The 23,441-nt window shown below is 49.9% G+C and overlaps 1 protein-coding gene across 1 annotated transcript; it reads right to left on the bottom strand.

Moving 5' to 3' along the window:
• Positions 1–19,428: 19,428 nt before the first annotated feature.
• LOC144131873 (uncharacterized) lies at positions 19,429–22,943 on the bottom strand. The gene is made up of 3 exons (XM_077664467.1): positions 22,558–22,943; positions 21,634–21,836; positions 19,429–20,382 (listed from the first exon to the last, which is right to left on the bottom strand). Exons 1-3 carry the CDS (start codon positions 22,883–22,885, stop codon positions 19,879–19,881), a joined length of 1,035 nt encoding a protein of 344 aa, XP_077520593.1. The 5' UTR covers positions 22,886–22,943; the 3' UTR covers positions 19,429–19,878.
• Positions 22,944–23,441: the final 498 nt, after the last annotated feature.

The following is a 23,441-nucleotide window of genomic DNA, read 5'->3' as shown; positions in this document are numbered from 1 at the left end:
TCACCAATTACTACAGGGGGGTAAGGAAAAGATATCCGGAACCGCACTCTAGCCTGACTCAGGAAGAGGCGGTCATATGGAGGAGGCTCCAAACAGAAACCCTAGCTAATCTTTTCATATTAAATAAGATGCATCCAACACAGTACAGGGACACGTGCCCCAAGTGCGGAGGCATATCCACGGTGTATCACACAACGTGGTAGTGCAAGGGCAATTATAGTTTCCATAATAAGAAAACTGTGTCGAGAGCAGTGGGAGGAAGCGCTTTCCAGCCACAATCCAGCCTTCCAACGAAGGCTGGTACAACATGCTGTGAAAGCTGCAAGATCCAATGGGGCCCTGGAATAGGGGCTCCACCCGCTGAAGAGGGCGAAGAAATCGCAAGATGAAGACGACCTCTGAACTCTGAAGTGTATATAAACTAGAGCAATAAAGCTTATCCTATCCAAACGCGTAGCGCATCAAAAACGTGCAATACAGTAATGGTGCGTGGCGAAGGCTACGAGACGCGTGCTGTTGGCTCCTGATGCGCGTGTGAATGTAGCACGTGCGAAAGCCATGGTCTCACGCTATGGATGGCGTAGACTCGGGTGTCCACCTGGATATGTGAGGCAATTACTGCTTCGTTTCCGTTCCTCAAAAAACAATTTTCATTTTCATTTTTCGTGAAAATCTGGCGAGGATAAAACACAAAACGGCGCAGTTGCAGCAGGTGGTTATTCAAAAAGCCACAAAAAGTGTTGTTGAGTTGTGATTCAGCTGTGCCAGTGCGCTAACATGCCCAACTTGAATATATTACCTAGTTGAACAGAAGATACGCTCACAACAAGCGCACATTTCCATGTTCTCGTAGCACGGCATGAAGGAGCGGCTGCGGCAACAAGCTCGATTTCGATACCACTGCAGGAACTGCTCAAAGCCTAACTTGCGTTGCAGGTTTCATATTCAGTGTAACAAGCTCTATTTCAATGACACTGCATGTCCTGTACAAAGAAAAGCAATAAGGCCGAAAAGGCGTTGAAGGTTTCATCTTCAGTGCCAGAAACCTCCCCTTAATCCGCTGTACTCGAGTGGTTTTAGTAGCGGGAGCTACACCAAGCTACCAGTCGAGCATTTTTCGGTACACGTGAGAGGAAAGTTGTGCGCATCCGCCGTTACCATGTTACCGTTACCACGGCAACCGGGGAGGAAGAGTGGGTGCGCCGCGCGCTTCGTCGCGGCCACTCTTTCTTCCGTAGTCCCTCCTTTATCCTTCCCTTATGGCGCGGTTCAGGTGTCCGCCGATATGTGAGACGGATACTGCGCCATTTCCTTTCCCCAAAAACCAATTTAACCTTACGGCCGTACCCGCCGCGGTGGCTCAGTGGTTACGGCCCTCGGCTACTTGTCCGGAGTTCCCGGGTTCGAACCCGACCGCGGCGGCTGCGCTTTTATGGAGGCAAGACGCTAAGGCGCCCGTGTGCTGCAATATCAGTGCACGTTAAAGATCCCCAGGTGGTCGAAATTATTCCGGAGCCCTCCACTACGGCGCCTCTTTCTTCCTTTCTTTCACTCCCTCATTTATCCCTTCCCTTACGGCGCGGTTCAGGTGTCCAACGATATATGAGACAGATACTGCGCCATTTCCTTTTCCCCAAAAACCAATGATTAATTATTAACCTTACGGCCGCGGTAAGCGGTGTCGGTCTCCACGGCAGGCGTCGCATGGATGACACCTACCAATCCGCTGAGCGCATCAAAGTGCACCGGCGTTTTAATTGGTTTTGGGGGAAAGTAATTGGCGCAGTATCTGTCTCATGTATCGGCGGGCACCTGAACTGCGCCGTAAGGGAAGGGATAAAGGAGGGACTGAGAGAAGAAAGGAAGAGGTGCCGTAGTGGAGGGCTCCGGAATAACCTCGAACACCTGGGGATCTTTAACGTGCACTGCCATCGTACAACGTACGGGAGCCTTAGCGTTTCGCCTCCATCGAAACGCAGCCGCCGCGGTCGGGTTCGAACCTGGGTACTCCGGATCCTGGACCGGAAGGATTAACCTTGTGTATCTGAGAGAAAGACACAAACCTAAATACTGTGTAGGCAGCATTGAGACAACTGTGTGTTACTTTACCGATCATCGGGCAGTGTTTATCTCTGCCAAAACAATTGAATAAATAAACAATGTGTCTCATCGAATACTTCTTTAATGCTTAAAATTTTAGTCACAACAACAAACTCCACAACATGCGTAACCAGCGTAGAACTACAGCTCTTGCTACGTATATCCTGGCATCTATATAGCTGAGCTAAGCCACTGCCAATTTTTTTGTTCACTGCCTAGAATTGCCTAGTGTGAATGCTCATGCATGGTGTCGCAGTTTCAAATATAGATAAGTATATTAATTTAGGCACCTAATAATGCGAGCCGCAGTAATTTCAACGTTTTTGTAACGAAAGCAACAGTATGCTAGTCGGCGGCGCATTTCGGGTAAGCGTCGCTAGTCCTGCGCGTGCGCCACTAGGGTGTTTCGCCGCTACGGCACGCCTTTCCTCAAAATCCAACTTTCTATTTCCTCTTTCTTCTTTTCTTCTTTCCCTCCCTCCTTTATTCTTTCCCTTACGGCACTGTTCAGGTGTCTGCCGATATGCAGCCCACATCTCTCTCACCACCCCAACGTATTTCAGAGTGATTAACGGTGTACACTGACCAAGGGAGCCAGCTATGCGCCCTTTTTTTCCTCGAAATCTAGAACGCTGTCAACGGCAACGGCAATGAACACAATGAGAGCTGACAGCTTTCGCTTTGCATACTCTGAATTAGCTGAGCTAATCCACATTCAATTTTTACGGACGGGCATCAATTTTAGATGCATTCTTGATACCCATAGTGTTGTGCAAGGGCTTGACAGGGGTTAGCAAGCTGGAAATCTCTTGAACTCTGATGCACGGCTCACAGTTCTGTTGGACATGGCACCATGTTTCGTCGCCAGCAAGCTGGACCACGCATATACTGTGCCTTGGGCGATTTCTGCTTGCGTACCTACTTACTACGTACCTACAGACATGACCACCAGCCATCAATGCTCGCGCTTTCCTCCCCTAATTTTGAAACAAGTCGACCGTGGCATCTTGATTTCCACACAAAGACATCTCGATTTCCACTACGAACATAAACACTTGAGCGTAGTCCAGGGGTCGTGGGGGTCCCATGGCGTGCTCTGGATTCATTAAAGTTTTCCTCTCGATTTCCGCATGCTGCACAAATCGCTTTCGCACACGAGCCTATCACCTGCTCTGCGCGCTTTCCTGGTTGACGGCAGCACGGTACGTGGTACACGCTAAAAGAACTATACCGCTTTTGTTGCGCAGTTGAGGTGGCGGTGAAAAATTTTATTAATCATAGAGAGAGGTGTTGGGGGTCGTGACCTGAAGGGTCACGCCCTTACAACCACGAGGTGGTATGCCTAGTCGGGCACCCCATTGGCGGTTGCCTCAGCCCAGGCGCGCTGCGTTAAGGTCCTTTGGGCCTCGAGGGCGCAGCAGCCGGACAGGGTCGCCTCCCAGTCCTCTCGGATGGGGTTTGGGATAGGGGGCAGGGATGGGTCCTGCTGGCGGGCCCACACCATGTGGTAGGTGTCAGACACCTCCCCACAGTGTGAGCACCGCCCGACGAATTGAGGATCAAAATGCTTTAGAGTTGCCGGCACAGCATCGTGTTAGTGAGCAGGGGCAGGAGTACCCGCTCGTTGGTCTTCCCCAGCCCTTTGCACGGGGTGGGAAGAGTTTGGTGCGTGGATTTGTAATAATCGCATATTTCCTTAAAAGTGTAAACCGGATTGAAATCGGAGTCCTGGTCGGCGTCGGTTCCCGTGGGAAATACCCGGAGTACCCGGAGAGAGGGATATGCCCGGAGAGGAGGGAAGCCGGAAAGTTCAAAGCTTTGCGTTACTTTTGCTTCATTGAGGGGCTTTACTGTGGCGCCACGACGCCCGCACCCTCTCTTGTTAGTTAAGGTAACTAACCAGGGAGAGTCGCGTGGCCCACCTCTCCTCGTCGCGATACCGTGGGAGCGTGCACCACGCAAAAGCCAACCAAAGAGACGCTGGGCAAGTCCCCACAAGCTTTGAGCATCAACTTGCCGGCATACACTGGTGCTAGTGCGGATTATTGTTATTCATCATAGTGTTATTGTGAGGTCATTGCATGCATTCCTTGTGCAGATCAGTTGTGTGTAACCTTATGTTTTAGTCGTTTTGCTTTCTTCAGTGTGTGTACGTAATTTAATATTGTACTTAGTCAGTGCAACGCAACCTTTTTGCTTTTGTTTCTTAATTGTTATGCTTTCTTGCTTTTTCTCATCGTTGCAGTGTTACTTTTGATCGCCGCGCCGCTGTCTGAGGCGTTGTGTGCAAATAACGGTTCCGAGGCCTTGTCAGGCGTTTGAATATGCCTTTTTCCTCGGCTATCCGGACAGAAAAAATTAAATTTGTATATGCATATACACTGTAACAGTGTCTGCAAAAAGATGAAATGAAGAAATTAAAGAAAATGATGTTTCCTTTGTGACAGAGCTACAACGGACCGGCAACGAAGAAGCAACGCGCGCGATCATGTCCGGACCAGAACCGGATCACTGCTGTCTTCTACGGCAGCTCCAGCAACAAGAGATATCACGTGACCGCTCTGCAGGGGCCTCCCACCCTGTCAGATTGCGCCGCAACTTATCTCAAACTATACGCAACTTGTATGATGATGATGCTGGGTTTTTTTGGCGCAAGAACATATTAGGCCAAAGAGCGCCAAGCACAAGGTTTTCGGTCGGCGCAGGCTAAAATATGTACACATGTTAAAATCAACACAGGGCGTATATATATATATATATATATATATATATATATATATATATATATATATATATATATATATATATATATATATATATATATATATATATATATATATATATATATATATATATATATATATATATATATAGAGAGAGAGAGAGAGAGAGAGAGAGAAGAGAGACTTTAATGAACGCAGGAGAGGTCTGCCTGGTTGTTAGCCTAGCATGCTACTCTAGATCAGGTGTATAGGGCCTAAGAGTAGTGTGTGCATAATTATAATGTGTCAAGAGGTTGTATTAGTCAGGTGGAATGCCTAAAGTGGTGTATAGCGCTTAAGAATTATGGTAAGAGTTACATATAAAAGAAGAAGCCAGGCAGCCTCAACCACAGTCCTTGCTTGAGCAAGAAACGCGTGGCATCTGGCAGCTATAAGGCAAGCTCAGCACCCTCTTCAGCAATGAGGAGGGGCTGGGGTTACTTGGAATAAGAGATCTGTTTTGAAAAGCCTACATAAGTCAAAAATTTAAAAACCCTATCCAATAAAAACAGCGGTCACCACCTAAAAATAAAGGTGCATTGGTATTTTAAATGTGTACAATTCTCAGAAGTGCTCTCGTCTTTCTGTCTCCAATCTCGGGAACATGATTTGTGTGTGGACAGTTGAGATGTGGGCTCCACATCTCGAGCAGTGTGGTGCCAGTGTATCCATTAAATATCAGTGTCTGATGCATGTCCTATCCTAAGTCCGGAGAGAGCAACTTATTTGAATCCATGTTTTTCTGTGGCATACCATCCAATCCTTAGTTTTATTGTATGCAGTTTGTTCTCTATTTCTTTGTCCCAATCCTGATGCCACTCTTTGCGGAGTGCACTGCTGATATGTGGCCGAAGGTCCTGGTATGGAAGCTGGTTTGTATTGATCCGACTCTGTTCGGCAGCTGACACAGCAAGTCTATCAGCTTACTCATTTCCATCTGTACCACAGTGACCTGGCACCCAGTATAATGTAATTTTAAGGTTCAATGTGCATGCAAAGATAAGGCAGTTCAGGAGGGAATTCATTACAGGTTTTTGTAGGTTTTCCCAGAGGACAGGGCCATAAGCACACGTAAGGGATCTGAGTAAATAACAGAGGTTGGGATTTTATTTTGTAGGATGGGCCTAACACCCAACAGGATACCATGAAATTCTGCAGTAAATATGCTTGTGTATCTATTCATTGGTTTTGTTTCGGAGAACTGGCACTGCGAACTGCACATGAAAGAGAAGTGTTGGAAGCATCAGTGTAAAACTTTTGTGTTCTGATACTTTGATTGTAGGGACATGAAGTGCTGTTTTGTGCCTGTTGGCGACCCATAATTGCCCACCCCACGAAAAGATGCGTCACAGTCAACGGGGTGCACTTCCCACGAAGCAATTATGTCTTCAGAAGAAGTCACCAGAATATTGGAGGCTGGCATGCTCATGTATTGGAAAAGTGCGATGACTCTAACATGGACAAAACTGGTGTTTCAGAAAGTCGGTTTGAAAACAGCAGTGTATTGGTTGGGTTTCGCAATAGCACGTTGCATGATATAATACCTTCGTGGCGTACGCTATACTTGTAAACTTCCGCCATCGTTTAAGTGACCATCAGTCCGCCGCAGCGTATAAACTGGCAGTTGGGCTTGTACGGGAAGCACCAGCAGGCATCCGCTGACCCACGTGGTACACCGCATCGAGCATTTTAAGGTGGTTTTTCGCTCTGAGCCATATCCTATACGTGATCATCATCATCATCATCGTCGTCGTCGTCATCATCATCATCATAATCCAAGCCGGCATGCTGAGATTACTTCACTTGAGCATATTTGGACAAGCATCGCGCGTCATTCGAGGGACAAAAAAGCCCGCAACGCTGAGGAGAAAGTCGAGAAGCTGCTGCAAAAGCTAGAATCAAGGATTAGACGTCCACTGACAGCACCTGAACTCCATATTTCAGCGCAGTAGAGAGGTGATCGCCAGAAAAGGCTTGCGTGTTACGTATTTACGCATTAGGTTATTGTGAAAAGGCATTCTTGAAATTGTTGCCACATTTTGTACGAAAAAAACATATAATCGCCGATGCAATACACGCAGCGCAAAAACCACTTCTCCAATAAATTTGCTGTGAGAACGAATTTTCGCTTAATATGATGATAAACAGTGGTTGCTACAGTGTAAAAAGTCTGACATTGTTGTTCCACAAACTGAATTCGCATACTTTATTGCGGTACAAAAAGTTCGAAAAACTCAAATGCCGTACTAGGTAGCATGCTCTTTAATGAATTCATTTTGATTACGCAGAACAACGACTGCAGCGCGATAACTCTCGGGGAAGCGACGAGCCGGCTACTGACGCAACCTCTGGCAGCTTGAGTGCCAGTGGCGACGAGATCGTAACAGTGCCACCGTTCAGCGATGCGAACTCTGCACTACTCCAGTTTCCGACACTTGGCATGCGCAAACCGAAATCCATCGAGGGACGCTCATTCGCGAACAGCGGGATGTCAGCTCGACAGAGGATATGTCAACTAGTATCCTGGTTGAATATTATTGAATCGTTGACTGTTTAACTACTATTGTTATAGTCCCCTTATTTATTGAGAGGCGTGTAGTCCACCGTAAGTAATATCCATACCAGTCTTTAGAATTCGAAAACGTGTTACCTTCGACGAGTTAAGTGCACTGCGAGAGGATGCTTCACCTACAAGCTTCTCAAAAGCGCATATATTTTTGGCGCAATGGAGCCAGAACTTGTTCAGTCCCAGCGCTGACGGTAACTGCATCTTCGATATTCTAAAAACTAATATCGATATTACTTACATGTGCTACACGCCTCTCAATAATTAAGAAATAGTCAAAAAGTTAACTAGTCAAATTTAGTAAACCAGCTACTAGCTGGCACGTTTTAGCTGTATTCTGATGCGCTACACTGCTGAGAATGCCGAAAGAGTACGTTTCTAACTCAAAAAGCCTATTTTTTTTAAAATTGTAGAATATCTTAAGTCAAATACCCGCATGGCGCAGAGACAAAATCACAGGATAAGGCTTATGCAATTTCACATCTATTTGACTGAGTGCGTGAGTGTGCCTTCCATTCAATGGGGCGAAAAATTGTACTGTGCGAGGTCAGTGCACTTTTAAGAGCCCCAGGCGGTCGAAATAATCCGGAGCCCTTCACTACGGCGTCTATCATAGCTTGAGTCGCTTTATGGGATGATAAAAACCTTTTAAAAAAGATAGAGCGAAAAAGAACTTTTTTTTGCACACTTAATTCTGACCTGGGACGGAATTACGGATCGCTCTCAATCGAAACTGTCTCAAAAAGTGTCTCATTTGCCCCTCTCCTATTGGTCGGCCGTGGGCGGCGGCCATTTTGATTTTTTGCGTCACTGACTGACGTCGTAAATGGCGCAGAAGCGTTGACGTTGGCCACCTAATTATGCGGGCAGATTGAGACGATTTCTTGAGACTGGGAAAGGTAGTCTCAACACGTTTGAGACAGAAAATGGCGGCTGTTTACATCGTCGTATACGCGGGTGACCGCGCGAGCAACGGTGTCGGAGAGTGCATGAAGACGACTTTGACGCGCGGGACAAGTTATTTCGACGCTTCGACTTAAGAAGAAGACTGCGCAGTGGCTGTGCGACGAACTCGCCGTTGAACTGGGAGGTGCGCGGGTGAGTGCGCTGTCAGTGGAGCAGCAGGTGCTGTGCGCGCTGCGCTTCTTCGCCTCCGGTGGGTTTCAAGGCGCCGTTGGAAATGAAGAAAACGTCGGCGCAGCCCAACCGACTGTGAACAAGCCTTTGCGGCGGGCAGCGGAGACCAGTGTCAACGTTGGGTCACAGAAGGGGGGTGTTCGATTTCCGAGGAGACCCGAGGAGAAGGCGGCGGCGAAGGAGGGCGTCCTTTGCCTAAACGTTCGCCGCGGCAGCATCTCCGGCGTCGTCGGGTGTGTCGATTGGGCACTCATCACTATCAAGGAGTCTGGGGCAGTGCTGCGAACGAGCCGCAAGCGGTTCTACGCTGCGAACGTGATAGTGAGCATACCTCGGCCACTGTTTTTGACCTCATGAGTTCAGCTACAAGTGCGGGCCTCGGCAGCGAGAGTGAGTACGGGCTGTGCTTGTTTTTTCTCAGATCTGTGGCGCGAACATGTGCATCCTGGCCGTGGACTCGAGCTGACCCGGATCCTTCCGCGACGCGTTTGTCTGGCGGCATTCCGAGGCGGAGGAAGGCCTGATGGACGACGGTGATTTTTTTTCTGGGTAAGCAGTAAAATAGCCGTGTCACCCGTCGGGCGAACTCAGTCACATCTATTGAGCTCCAGCACTATGCATTTGCCCGGATCTGCTAAAGCTATACAAGAATCAGTCTGGACAGTTACACAAATGCAGACACTTTACAGTATGTTACAGTGTATTGCCACCCTTTCCTTTTGTTAAATATAATTGCAGCAGAAACACAGGACACATATTACATTGTTGAAATGCATAGCCTTTCCTGTTGAAGAAACCAAAGCAAGATGCACCTGACAGCGCTTGTGTTTTGTAGGCAATCATAGTGCATAATTTATATGAATATGGTGGTAAAAGACTGACCTTACAGTAGTGTTCACTTGTACATCTAAATCCTGCATGTATGTATGCTCTTGAATGTCATATTCAGCAAAGCCTGGATGTGGGCTACTTGGCATGAGTCTTCTACTGTATAGCAGAGTGTCCTGTAATGCTGTTGAGATCACTGAGAAAGGACATGCTTAGCTGCGTCATTTTTTGTTATGCAGGAGACTATGTCTACCAACTGGAGCCATGGCTGCCTGCACCAGTTGCGTGACATCACAGACCTGACTCAGCAGAAGGCCTGTACAACACGCCACATGCTTTCGCACAATTTGTGGCTGAGCGCTGTATTGGTGTGCCGAAGAGCTGCTTCCGTTGCTTTCAAGGGCACCGGATGCACCACTGCCAGTGGAAGTGGACAGTGTGCATCATCACCGTACGGGCTGCACTTCACAGCCTCTGTTTGGATGTGCCCATATCAGCAGAGGGTGCAGGCGACACTGCCTCTGACCCAGATAACGGGCCACCTCTAAATGGTGGCTACCTCGTACAGAGAGGATCCCTCCTCCCCTGCCTCCTGAGAAGAGCAATGCGGTGCTGTACTTTTGGCCTCTCTAGGACGACCCGTCTCCAGAGGAAGGCGTACCGAGGGATGGTGCAGCGGCAGTTGCGATGGAAAATCTAGCGTCCAGAGACGACTCACCATGCTGGCATAGAGAGTCATATCAGCCACTCTTCCCCTGTTGCCACTGTCATTTCCTTGTGTCAGTGCACAACACACATCTGCAAGTGTGTGAGCATCTGTGTGATGTGGTTGTGCCCTTGGCCAACCTGTGTGCAGCGAGAAGCCAGCAGTGACAAACAAGTGCCCCCCCCCCCCCCCCCCCCCCCACCGGCTGCCACTTCATTTTCAGTGTGTTTGCTAGTATATCGTCCAGTCTCTCAGCAGCGAGTTGCACAGTCTCTTCCTGAAGACGGAAAAGGTGTTGAAGCAGCTCGCCCAATTTCTGAAAAGCATCATTTTGAACTCTCTTTTGTCAATGCTTGTCAGCCCACCTGCCCCTTCTCTGCTGTCTCCTTCCAGCTTGGTGGAGCGCCTGTGGTCATTACCTGTGTGACGAACATGCATGAACCAAACGTGTAGTGCTGGAATAAGGCATGAAATATTTGTGATGCTTGTTGGAATCAAAAAGCTGTTTTCTATTGCATCATACATTCAGTAAGCGCGTTTATTTTTTTAGGCACAGCATTTGACACGAGTGTTTCTATTGCAGAAAAGGCAGTGTACATACAAGCATACTTTACCTTGATGTACAATTACCATATGACATTTCTGAGTGCAGTTAAGAAAAAAAAATTCTGAAAAGTTGAGTTCAAAGTGCATGTTTTCTTTCATACAGAGGCTACCTGTACAATAAATATGGCATAGTACAGTGTACATAATGCATTTTCAGGACTATAAAACACTTTGGAACATATAAGTCGTGTAAATACCAAGGCTAAGCTTTTAGCTTAATGGTATGGGGCTAGGGGTTTCACCCTGTGCTAAAAGCTGTACCTACTGCAAGGAGACCACTGTACAACAATGGATAATAAATATTGTAAGGTGCAGTGGCTACAATGACTGCTGAATGACTAGAACATCTTCACTGATAGACAAAGATGTGTAAACATCACAGACACATCATCAAGGAGATGGTGTGTGAGTAGACGTTAGTTTACAATCACAAATCATGCAACACCATTACTGGAAATGCTCTACAGCTCTAAGAATATACCGGCAGCTCCATTATGGGAAATTTTGAGCACTCGGTTACTGCCCCATAACTGACACCTAGCTTGGTTTGCGTAACACAGGGCTATGAAGTCTTCTCCATGATGACACAAGACGGTGACAATGCCGAATGGCCGGACAAGCTCCTTATGCTATCGCATAATATGTGGGATAAGTGCAACTGCTTTCAAGCTACTTTTCGTCTAGGTATTTAATAGCCTCGTCATTTTAAACTGGCGGTTCTCTTTCTAACTGGAGCGGCCTGTATACAGGGTGCATCAGATATGATGGACCATAATTAAAGAAAAAAACCCAAGTGGTCTTCCGACCTGAAAGGAAGTGTATGTTAGAAGCTATGCAAAGTATTTAAAGCCCTTCAAACACTGCCCTCACCAAACCCAGTTATACCAACATCACTCCGCCTGCTGAGCAAAATACAATAACATATTACACATCACTGCCCTGTCCTACCTACCTCAATGCCCTGCATCATATGCAATTCAAGCGCTGTGTACCAGCGAACATGAACAAACTTGCTCAACTTTCTGCCCAGTTGCAATTAGCCCCTACACAAGCCATACAGGCAAACTACTTCTTTCCTGAGCCTGGATATACTACAAGATCAGCAAATAACGTTAATAGAACAAGCTCGTTCTCTCCTCGGTGACAATAGCAAAGTTATCAAATCAAGTGCTTCCTTTCTCTCTAAACAAACTAAGCGGAGCATAAATATCACAATTTCTGCATCTTGCACAGGAAAAAAAAGAAACACCGCAACAGTTGAACATCAACCGAACGGAGCTGCAAAAATACAAACGGAACATCAAGTGCTTATCTCGATGTGGGCGGCATCACTTGGCTACGAGGCAGAAGAGTGATTGCTGCCACAGAGGCAGGCCGTGTCGGCTCTCATTTCCCGCACCGGGATTGCAAGCTATCAGCAGCTGCACCTGTCTGCTCCCGTCTGTCGGCAGTTGCTTATATGTGATGATTCATGGTTTTCTGGTATTTTCTAAAGAAAATAAACAGAACCACACGTCACTCGGTCATCGACAGGCGCCGACCGAGAACAAAGACTAAAGTTGCCTTCGTCGATTGTCGAGCCGAGCGCTGCTTGTAAGTTGATCTCGGCAGGCCCGTAGCATTCACTGCCTTCAATCAGATTTTTCTGCGCACTTAAGACATCAGCAAAGTACCTTGATGTGATAAAGATGAAGTGTGGCAAGTGCGCTGCACGCACTCGCGCGCATGGGGGGAGAGAAGACGACGAAGTAAGAGAATACAGATCGGCTCGACCGTATGCTACGTGTACTGTTTCATTGCTAATTATCATTACTACGATACAACATATTTTGGCGACGAGGATGCTGTTTTGATTCGGGACCTTCACGTGGCCTGCTCACCATCCGTCATGAGCTTTTCTGGGCTTCAGCCACCACCACCCTTCCTGCCGACTCCTGGTCGTCCTGCCCTTCCATGGGAGCAATGGGAGCTGGCGTTCCGGAATTACATGCTGGCCTCTGGTGCCTCTACTCTGGGCGCGGACAGGCGGAAGGCCATCCTGCTGAATTGCCTCGGACTGGAAGGTCAGCGCATTTTTTATACATTGGCGCCGCCGTCGTCCACTCCAGCGCCTACAGCTGCGGCTTCGCACTCCGGTGACGAGGCGCCCCGCCTTGACGAATTTGATGCGGCGATATCCATCCTGTCGGCGCATTACAAATCGTCCGTGAATGTAATCGCCGCACGTCATCGCTTTCGCCGTCGAGTTCAGGCGCCAGGAGAGACAACCGATGAGTACGTCGCTGTCCTTCGCAGCCTTGTCGGCGACTGCGGGTTTGGGACCATGGCGGACGATATGATCAGGGACCAGCTGGTGGAGAAGACCTCGAGTTGCCATCTGCGTGAGCGCCTACTCATGGAAGGCTCCTCCTTGACTCTATCGCGCGCCATGCTCCTTGCTCGACAGTGTGAGCAAGCTTCCCGGGAAGCCAGGGAATTGGCTGAGGAGGACGCTCCAGTACATCGTGTGAGATGCGAGCGCGGATCGAGACAAACACCACCTCAGGCCCATTGCTGCAAGTGCCAAAATCAACCATCACAACCTGCTGCTACAATACCAGAGCGCATGTGCTACCGCTGCGGTTCTACAACTCACCTAGCGAACAACCCTGCATGCCGAGCCCGCAACCGCAAGTGTCGTCGGTGCGGCAAGGTGGGCCATTTCGACTCTCTCTGCAAGTCGTCCGACCGTCCTGTTCAAGTTCAGCAAGTTGCAGATACTGCTGACACATCGTCGATGCCGGATGGCTCCAGCAGTGCGTCTATTCTCAATGTTGAAAGTCAAAAAAACGGAATTTTCGCCTCAGTCCTGATTGAAGGCAAGTTCACCCGCTTCCTGATTGACACCGGCTCATCTGTGTCAATTATTTCTGAAGATCTATACCACCGATTCTTCGCTAAATGTTTCCCGCTTAAATCAACTGCAGTTCAACTATTGGACTATTCTAAGCCTCGGATTATAGTCCAAGGGTGTTTTGTTGCCACAGCAAAGTTCCACGACCGTACCGCCTGCATCCTGTTGTACGTTGTCTCGGGAGGCACAACACTGCTGGGCCTGGATTATATTGCCGCTCTACAAATGAAGATCAAAGGTGCATCATTGGAATGTCTTTCCATGACACCTGATACGCCTCTGTTACCTCCTGAGCTACGTCCACACTTCGAACATCTCTTCTCCAAGGAACTCGGAGTTGCTCGTGGCTACGTGCACAAAGTCAGAGTGCAGGATTCCGTTTGTCCTGTTGCTTGCAAGCTCCGACGGCTGCCGTTTGCCATTCGTCAGCAGGTGTCCGAGGAACTCCAGAAGCTTGAAGCTCAAGACATCATTGAACGGGTCGACGCTTCCAAGTGGATTTCACCCATAGTTGTGGCTCGGAAAAAAGATGGCTCCATCCGAATGTGCGTCGATTTGCGTGAGCCGAACAAGGCTATTGTGGTCGACAGTTTTCCTTTGCCTCAAACGGAAGAACTTCTACATAGCTTGGCCGGGTCACAGCGTTTTTCGAAATTGGACCTTGCCTCGGCTTACCATCAAGTACCACTTAGCCCTGAGAGTCGGGAATTGACCACATTCATTACCCATGATGGCCTTTTCCGCTTCAAACGAGTGTGTTTCGGCCTTGCTTCGGCGCCTTCGGCTTTTCAGAAGATACACTTAATTTTAAAAGGGTGCAAAGGTGTCCTCTTCTACATCGACGACATCATAGTCCATGGCACCTCCCGACAGGAGCACCTGACCAACCTTCGTGCTGTTCTCGAGCGCCTGTCAGCTCAACCACAAATGTGTCTTCGATGTTCCGAAGCTCACTTTCTTGGGGCATGTTGTCAGCGGTGAAGGCCTGTTTCCGTTTTCTTCTGCCATCGAGGCAATTACGAAGGCTCCGACTCCATCTAACATCAGCGAGCTTCGCTCCCTCCTTGGACTTGCGGGTTTCTACTCCTCCAAGTTTATCCCGCATTACTCCGACGTCGTTGAGCCTATGCGCGCCCTACTTCGAGGCAGCGACTCCGCCTTCACTTGGACTGCTGCTGCGGATTCAAGCTTCAAACTACTGAAGTCCATGTTGACGTCATGTGGCGTGTTGCATTTTTTTTGATCCTGCCCTTCCCGTGGTCGTAACGACTGACGCTTCCGGATATGACCTTGGGGCAGTGCTTCAGCAAGACAACGGCCATTCCCTGCAAACTGTTGCGTTTGCCTCCCGTACCTTGACACCCCAAGAAAGAAAGTACTCTGTTGGTGAACGTGAGGCCCTAGCTTGCGTTTGGGCGTGCGAACGGTGGCACGTGTATTTGTGGGGCGGCCTTTTGTTCTACGCACCGACCACAGTGCACTTGTCATTTTGCTGTCGACGAATGGAACGGGCCATCGGCCGTTGCGAATTTCACGTTGGTCGGCTCGCCTGTTGTGCTACAACTACACTGTAGAGTACCGCAAAGGCAATGACAACTCTGTTGCGGATGCTCTGTCTCGCCTTCCCTTACCGACCACATCGTGCAGTGAGCCCAGTGAGTTCGATGCCAGTGACGACGACTTCGTCTGCCTGCTATCGCCAGCCGTGACTCTACAAGAGCTTCAAGAGGCAACCATCAGCGACGCGGCAGTTGCTCAAGCCCTTCAGTTTACATCGGCGACATGGCCGGACAAGAAATCCCTACCGGAGAACCTTAGGCCATACTATCTCCTGCGCTCGGAGCTGTCCGTCGTGCAATGCGTCTTGTACCGAGGTGACAGGCTCGTCGTTCCCGAAAGTTTGCGACGACGCCTCATGGACATCGCGCACGAGTCACACCCCGGGATCAGCCGCACGAAAAGTCGACTGCGAGAGCTCTACTGGTGGCCGCGAATGGACGAGCACGTCGAAGAAATGGTACGGACATGCGTCGTGTGCCAGTCCTGTGACAAATCGGCTCGTCCGGTGGCAGCTCCTCTGCAACCTGTCGCCTTCCCAGAGAAACCTTGGGATAAGGTTGCCATTGATATCGTGGGGCTTTTCGACCAAGCTCCCAGTGGCTGCCGCTTCGCGATTACTCTCATGGATTATTACAGTAAGTGGCCAGAAGTTGTCTTCGCTGATGCCATCACAACTCAAACCGTTCAAGAATTCCTGCTTGGCCTCTTCGCTCGTGAGGGTTACCCTCAAGAGATTGTCTCTGACCACGGACCTCAATTTTCATCAATGGCCATGCAAACTTTCCTCCGCGAACGGGGGATACGCCATTGCTACTCTTCAGTGTACCATCCCCAAGCTAATGGACTCGTTGAACGATTCAATCGAGTGATTAAGTCCTACATTCAGCTAGCTCTGTGCGAGCGACGCGACCTACGTACAGCGATTGTGGACTACCTCGGTGTCTACCGCTGTACGCCCCATGCCACGACAGGAATTGCACCAGCTGTCCTACTTCATGGCCGGTTGCCTCGCACAAGACTTAACGTCGTAGGACTGCCGGATCAGTCCTTCTCAATGGATCCGACAAAAGCGCTTAAGCTTTTGCGGCAGAGGCTTGACGAGAAACAAGCGCGATACAAGCTTTATGCGGACCAGCGGAGTGGCGCCCAGTGTCGTGACTTTCAGATTGGCCAGTACGTGCGTGTCCGCAAACCAAATGTGCGAGGCAAACTGCCAGCTTGGTTTTCGGAGCCTCGGAAGGTTGTGGAGCAGCGTGGACCTGCATCTTATCTGCTGGATGATGGGCGAGTGTGGCACTCGTCCAAGTTTTCTGCGGTTCGCCCAGAAGTAGTTCAGCAGCAACTGTCCTCCTCAGCTCCAGCGGCCCTTTTCGCTGATATTTCGCCGCCTATCGACGGCAACCGAATGCCGCCGCCCAGTCCACAGTCCGGAACCGTGGTCCAGGGTCCTTCTTCGGACGCGCCTTCGATCCATATGATGCCAGCCGTTCCGCCCGCTCCGGAATCGGCAGCCGCTCCTCAACCCTCGTGTAGTAAATCCACAGCGGCAACTGCGGCTTCACCTCCTGCGCCGCCTCGCCGAAGTACTCGCAAAAAGAAGCGGCCCGCATGGTTCAAAGACTATGACATCCGCTAGACATTTTGTTTTTTTTTTAAGTGCGGCGGAAATGTGATAAAGATGAAGTGTGGCAAGTGCGCTGCACGCACTCGCGCGCATGGGGGGAGAGAAGACGACGAAGTAGGAGAATACAGATCGGCTCGACCGTATGCTACGTGTACTGTTTCATTGCTAACTATCATTACTACGATACAACACTTGATTTTAGACGACACGCTAAAAAACGGGAACTAGCCAAGGAATCAGCTGCTTTCTTGCAGGCCGCCATGTTCACGTTATGCCACTGCCAGCGCGCCCTCATGGCAAGAGAAGTTACCCTACAGCAAATTTAATTGCAAAACTGAGAATGCATCTAATTTTCCTTCGTGTTGTTGAGATTTCAACACAGTTTGTTACCAAAATAAAACATTACTTGTTTTCTTCATTGCGTTTTTGTTCATTTTCAGACTAACATGTTCACGCTTTACCGCTGACAGCACACCTTCGCGGCAAAAAAAGTGACTGAACAGCAAACTTAATTGCAAAAATGAAAACACTGCTTCTTTTGCTTGGTGCTGTTGAGTTTTAAATACAGTTTCTTAGCAAAATAAAACATTACTTGTTTTTATTCACTGCGTATTTACAGCAAAACATTAGTCTACGGTCCCTTGTCGTGCGAATAGCGGTTTCGGGGCGGAGCCCTGCTACTACTAGCCACCGCAACCTTGCTCCGCATTGGCCGATTCGGCGGTCGGCATCACTCGGTGTCGACATTTTGACGTCACGATCTCAAAATTGAGACAGTTTTTGAGAGCGATCCGTAATCGCGCCCCTGCTGACGATAGCGGGGAGGCACTGGCGCCACAGGCAGCTGGAAGCCCTTTACTCAAGATATTTTTTGTCACTGTGGCGCTTAAAAGCTCGACATAAACGGTTCGCTGCAAACTACGCGCCTCTCTCTGCTTATCTTTTCCCCTCCTCTCCCGCCGGCCAATGTTCTTCGCCTCAACTATGCGCGGGACCGGCCGCTATCCTTTCTTGTTTGCGTATTAAACAGCCCACGCACCTACAAGTCACAGCAAGCTCAAGTTAAGAGCAGATTCTAGAGATATACCACGCAAGTTTGCATGTGCCACTGCTCGAGTACAGCGACAAGCGTTAATTTGCGCGTCTCACGAAGAGCCAGCCCTGCCGCGGCCGCACGTCAGAAGCCCGTGTCAGGAGCGCTCATCTGACCTAGTGGGTTCATCACACCCCACTGTCACGGTCAGGCTGCAGAGCTTGAGTAAAGCAGTCCGAGAAGCCCAGTGACGCAGACGGCGTGAACGAGTAGTTCGTGCTCTCAAAATATATGACATCGGCGCAGACGGAGGAAGATGAGCTGGTCAACCAGGTGCGATACACTGAGAGCTTGATCCGGTCTTTAATAAAATTACTCTCGGTGGCGGTGCAGAGGAGGGCCAATAGGAGTCGAAGTAAATGGAAATGGCTGACTGGAGGCCCGGTCATAGCCTAATTCCGATGAGTTAGGAGCAGGGATTGGACTTTTCGGTTCCGACCCATAAAGGCCAGTGTACACGTCATGCACGAAACAGCTAACTAGCTACTGAGTGCGAGAAATTTAAAAAAAGAATACGCAAAACAGGGGCGTGGTGGCATGGAGGTATACCGGTGGATTAAGTAGCGCCGTTGTGCGTTTTCAAGCATTGCTCCGCTGCGCCTCTGCAGAGCAGGAGCCTTGACGTCCTCGCCAGACGTCGCCTGCTAGCGTAGCGCTGCTCACTGTCATTGCATGCCTAGGCCAGCTACATAAGTTGGTTCCTCCCTCGCATGTAAAGACACTGACGCCAAACCATTCATAATCGACACGAAAAATATGATCAGGATATCACGACGGTTAAGCGGCACTTGAATCGCTGTTGTCAGTACGCAAACTACGCGATGCCCCGTCCAATAGATCTATAACCCAGCGAAAACGCAACAACCCACTTTGTTGCATGCAACCTCCACTTGTTTTTTGTTTGATGGTTCCAACATTTACTCCAGTTAATTTTTTTAATGACGCAGCGATCCCGTCTACAAGCACAGCTGTAAATACGACTGTATTAATTACTTGCAAATCGAATGCTCGAGCTTAAAACAAGGGCAAGATGGACTTTAAGAGCCTATAGACAGCACAGGACCGTAAACTACATTCTAAAATGAACGAAAAAACTCCACCGAATTCCCAAAAATAAAAAGCGAAAGTACAACACCTGGCTGCGAGTTAGGGCGAGGGGTTGTACGCAAGCGGCTAAGGTTCTAATTGGCGTGTGTGATCAGGGTACAAGCTAACAACAGAACAAATAATGCGTGAGTAATCATACATGTTATGCGTATTGATTTCAATAAATAATAATGGCGTCTCCCATAACTGCTTGCCTGTAGTGTCAAAATACACCATCCGCCAAGTATATTTAAAATCTATATGCTTAGACAGAGCTTTCCATTGACTCTCTATCCGAATATACTTGACGGCCACGTCTTCAGCTCATAGTTATGAGATAAGCTCCATCAGATTCCACTCTCAGTTAAGAGCGCTAATTTCCCTATTACCAACAGTGCGCTAGCCAAGTTTGCGATGGGCACAGCAGGTGTAGCGCTGCCGAAAAGTGAGGAGACCAACTGTCTGGATGGTCACAAACAGGTACTAATTGTTTATTGACACCACACAACACGTCCTTCGGAGTCAGGACAACTTATATGCTGTACATACACCGCTTCGCAATGCGGGAAAAAATCATAGTAATGGTTTGCATGAAAGGTTCGAAGGAAAGCACACACAGACTTTCGCTGGTCGTGAGGTCGAAACTGGCAACGTCAAGATTGCATCCTGAAGCTGGAGTTCCTTGACCACGCCAGCTGAGTTTACAGTACTTGTTTTCACCGCAGAGCGGTGTAGCCAACGCACACATCGTCCAGAGTGACGCACCTGTGTGATCCTTATCAATCGGGTGAAAGCAAAGAGATGAAGCTACGAGCTTCACTGTATTAAATGAAAAGTATTGAAAAAATTGATCACAAGAGTGCGCGTGACGGAAGAGACTGCGATCTTCGCGGCCATGTGGTCCTCAATTGCAGCATTCACAGGCGCCGTTTCACGCCGAAACGTGAAAAACACTTGAAGAAGTCCTTGGTACAGCTCATGATGTGGCAGTGGAATTCAAGCCGGTCCTCCTCCGAGAGGCGTCGCATGTAGTTCGCGACTATGTTGCCGAACTGGTCGCACTCGTCGTAGTAGCCGCCAACAGGGGAGCTCAGCGACTGCACATTCTCCACGCGTGGCACGACAGTGCTGCTGCACGAATCCGAGGGCGTCTGAATCAGCGGCTGAACAGCCACGCTGGAGGCCGGCGCGGCGACGGCGGATGCGGAAGCGCGCGCCTTCTTGAGAGGCGGTGGAGAGGTGGAGAGGGCGTACTCGAGGCTCGTGCTGGGCGTGGCTGGAGGCTCTTCATTGGCCGCCACCCGCAACGCGTCGGCAGTAGGCAAGATGCTGTCCGGCAATGTACTAGACTCCTCCGCCTCCACAACGCTGGTGTCGCCGTCGTCCAAAAGTGTCTCGTCACTCTCTTCTTCTAGCTCGATCTGCAGACAGACAGTGAGGTGAGCCATAGCGTCGGGACCATCTGCTCAAGCCGTGGGAACAAAACAAGCCTTCAAGGAAACGCTAGAGACAAACCCTTCTGACGCCACAGTCGCAGAATTATAGATGAGGAGAGGAGAGCAGAACTACGAAGGAGGAGCACGTAAATGGACCATAACTTCAACATGCTTCAAGAAACAGCCGCCTTGCAGATCGCGGGCGGAGACATGGAGACAGACATCAATCTTATATTTTAACTGAGTGCTCAGAGCGACCGCACTGTCATGTAGAGAATGACCTGAAAGCATACCACCGAACCACTTTACTTAAATGTGCTCGTCTATCGCGCATTCCGTGTCGTCCTCTACTTTGTGTACATTTGAGAGTGCACTGGAATATCGTAAAAGCTCTTCTCGTGCAAGGAGCCGCGTGCAAGGAGCAGGTAACCGTGGGATCAGGTCCGCTTAGGAGCCTTGGACCGAGACATCGCATTCACACATCAAATCACATATTTATCGACGCGACGCGAAATAGCGCGACACTGAGGAACATGGAAGCTGAAATGCTAAACAAGAAAGCCCTTACATTCATGTGCGGAGCGACATGGCTGGTAGGACGCTGGCTGGCGGGGAGGCGCTGTCATAAGGGGATGTTTCTCAGCGGCCATACCACATTCAACTACCGCAACGCTCGAGATCACAGCGAGAAGCAAACACTGAACTGCCACGAACGTGCTCGCGCGATCGCATGCGCCAGCTCGCGCCGAACACAGGACGAGGCCACGTCCGCACGAACAGACGCTCGGCTTCGTCCTTGCCTCCGTGCGATCCATATCATCACGCTCATATGAAACGTAAATTCCATTCGTCTGACAGACATGACATCCGCATGCGGGGCATGGAGAACTCAAGGGGTTTTCTTGAAGTGGTTCCACCAAATGGCGGCAACTTCCTAATGTGAGAGCCCCCAGATCACTTGCATCGCGACGAACCACAGCGCGGTTGAATGCGAGGCCGAAAGAGTCGTTTCCAGAAGTCTGGAAGTGGGGCAGTGGCTAGCACGACACTCTGCCGAGCGCCAAAACGCGCATGTTGCCTCGCTTTACGTGTTACACTGTTCTATTCTCCTCAGCGGGGGTATCTTTTCTGCGAGGGAAAGGGGAAAATAGGCCGCAGCCACAGCGAAACCGTCAGGCGGACGCGCAGATATATCGGTGCGCGTGACTCGACGTGGACGCGAGAGGAATGACTCACCAGTTGCTCTTTTTCGAAGTGCAGCATAGGGCTGACGACGGCGGCACGGAAGGGCTCCGAGTGAACGCGCAGGAAACTGAGACAGTCGAAGAACTTCCACCGGCCCGTGTATTCCAGTTCTCCGGACTTCGTGCGCGCAGTCTTGTCCTTCAGCTCATCGTAGTACTGGCGCCGCTTGATGCTGTACACATACCGCAAGTTATCTGGAACGCAAGGACATCAGTATTGGGCTAGGCCCGTTCAGTGGCCGACAGGCTATTCGAAGCAACGTCCGACCCCTCCCCCGTCCCCCGAACCGTGTTACAACTTCTCAACTGCGCGGCTTCGAGTAAAATAGGAAAGAACCCGCCTCTTGGCTTCATTTTCACGGAATAAGCAGGAATGGTCCGAATGTGAAACAAAATGCGCTGGAGGGTTAAATGGAAGAAAATAAAGAGAGGAAAACGTGAGCAGGAACCAAGACGGGGACGGAGGCTTTCGTGTGCTACAGTTACATTAGCCAATCGATGGTGGTGGGTTCTCACGCGTTTAAGTTGGCCCCTCCGTATGAGGGCCACGTGCTGTTTGAAGTCACTTGGATCGCTCGTGGAATGAACTGCGGGGCCTAGCCGGAATCTAGGAGGATGCATGGTGGACGCAACTCGCTCGCTTAAACAGGTTGTATGTATACCTCCCTGAAGAGTTACTAGAAAGACACATTCAGCGCTGTTGCCAGATGGCGTCCCGCGCAAAGCCCCAAAGGCTGCCGCTCCTCGTTGCGAGAGCAACTACCACCGAGGTTCCCAAAATTATCTCCGTGACCAAGTGAATGCGAAGGTGCATATTGCGAGCATTAACCAACAAGGAAGGCATCCTATCGCGTCGTGCACGTTACGTGGTCGTAGAAAGAGGTCGCTGCAAAAAGACAGACATGGCAAAACTTACCGGGAGTGAACGGTCCTAGCATGGGGAAGCGCTTCTGAAGGTGGCCGGCAAAGCGGTCCCAGAGGCGGCGCTTGAGCCGGAGGTTCTTGAAGCTCCTCGAGTCGTTCTTCCAGAGGCACGGGTTGCTCTCGATAAGGGCGAAAAGCTCGGCCAGTGACTCGTCGGTGTGCGCAGGCTTGACGACTGCCAGCCGCTGCTCGAAAGCCGCGGACAGCTGAGCTGCGCCGCTGGAGGATGGCTGCTGCATCGAGCCGTCGGGCAAAGCCGGTGCGACGCCGCTGTCTTCGCACGAAGCCAGTCTGGAGCAGGGACGCCGCTTCTTCCGCATCGAAGCTCTGGAGGAGCAGTTCTGGCGGTCCGCACACCGTGCTTCGCGCTTATACTCACCCGCCGCGCAGCTCCACGCTGTGGTTAACCGCCCTTTCAAGAAGCAAAAAAGAAAGATATCGTGCTCCCTTATCACCTAGTGCCATGACCATGCTCGCAGTGGAGAGCGTTTTTCCCCTTCGCTGCAAGCGGTCGAAATGTCTTGGAGGTGCGGTCCGCAAGCGCTTCTTGTTTTTTTTTGTGTGCTGAATTTCGCTCGATTCTCGTGCGTCGCCTTACTATCCGCCTTCCCACGCCGAGCTCGATGCGTGCCATCCGTGGCCGAAGATGTCTTCGCTTGCGATTTTGCGATCACGTCATTCTGTCCGCCGAGCCAAGCCCGCGCTATGCCACGATTATTGCGCCTATCGTGCCTGGCTGAAACGGAGGTTGGCCGTGCAAGCGAGATAGCCGCACAAGCGCCCTAGGAGGCTGTAAAGGATGCAACTCGCGGAACTAAAATGAGCCGCTATGGGTACAGGTCCGCGTTGCCGGTGAGGGAGGCATTTTCTACTTTT

The sequence above is a fragment of the Amblyomma americanum genome, chromosome 1 (genome assembly GCF_052857255.1).
Source record: "Amblyomma americanum isolate KBUSLIRL-KWMA chromosome 1, ASM5285725v1, whole genome shotgun sequence".
Classification (NCBI taxonomy): Eukaryota; Metazoa; Arthropoda; class Arachnida; order Ixodida; family Ixodidae; genus Amblyomma; species Amblyomma americanum.
Note: the sequence above shows the minus strand (reverse complement) of the source record. Positions and strands in the feature narration are given on the sequence as shown.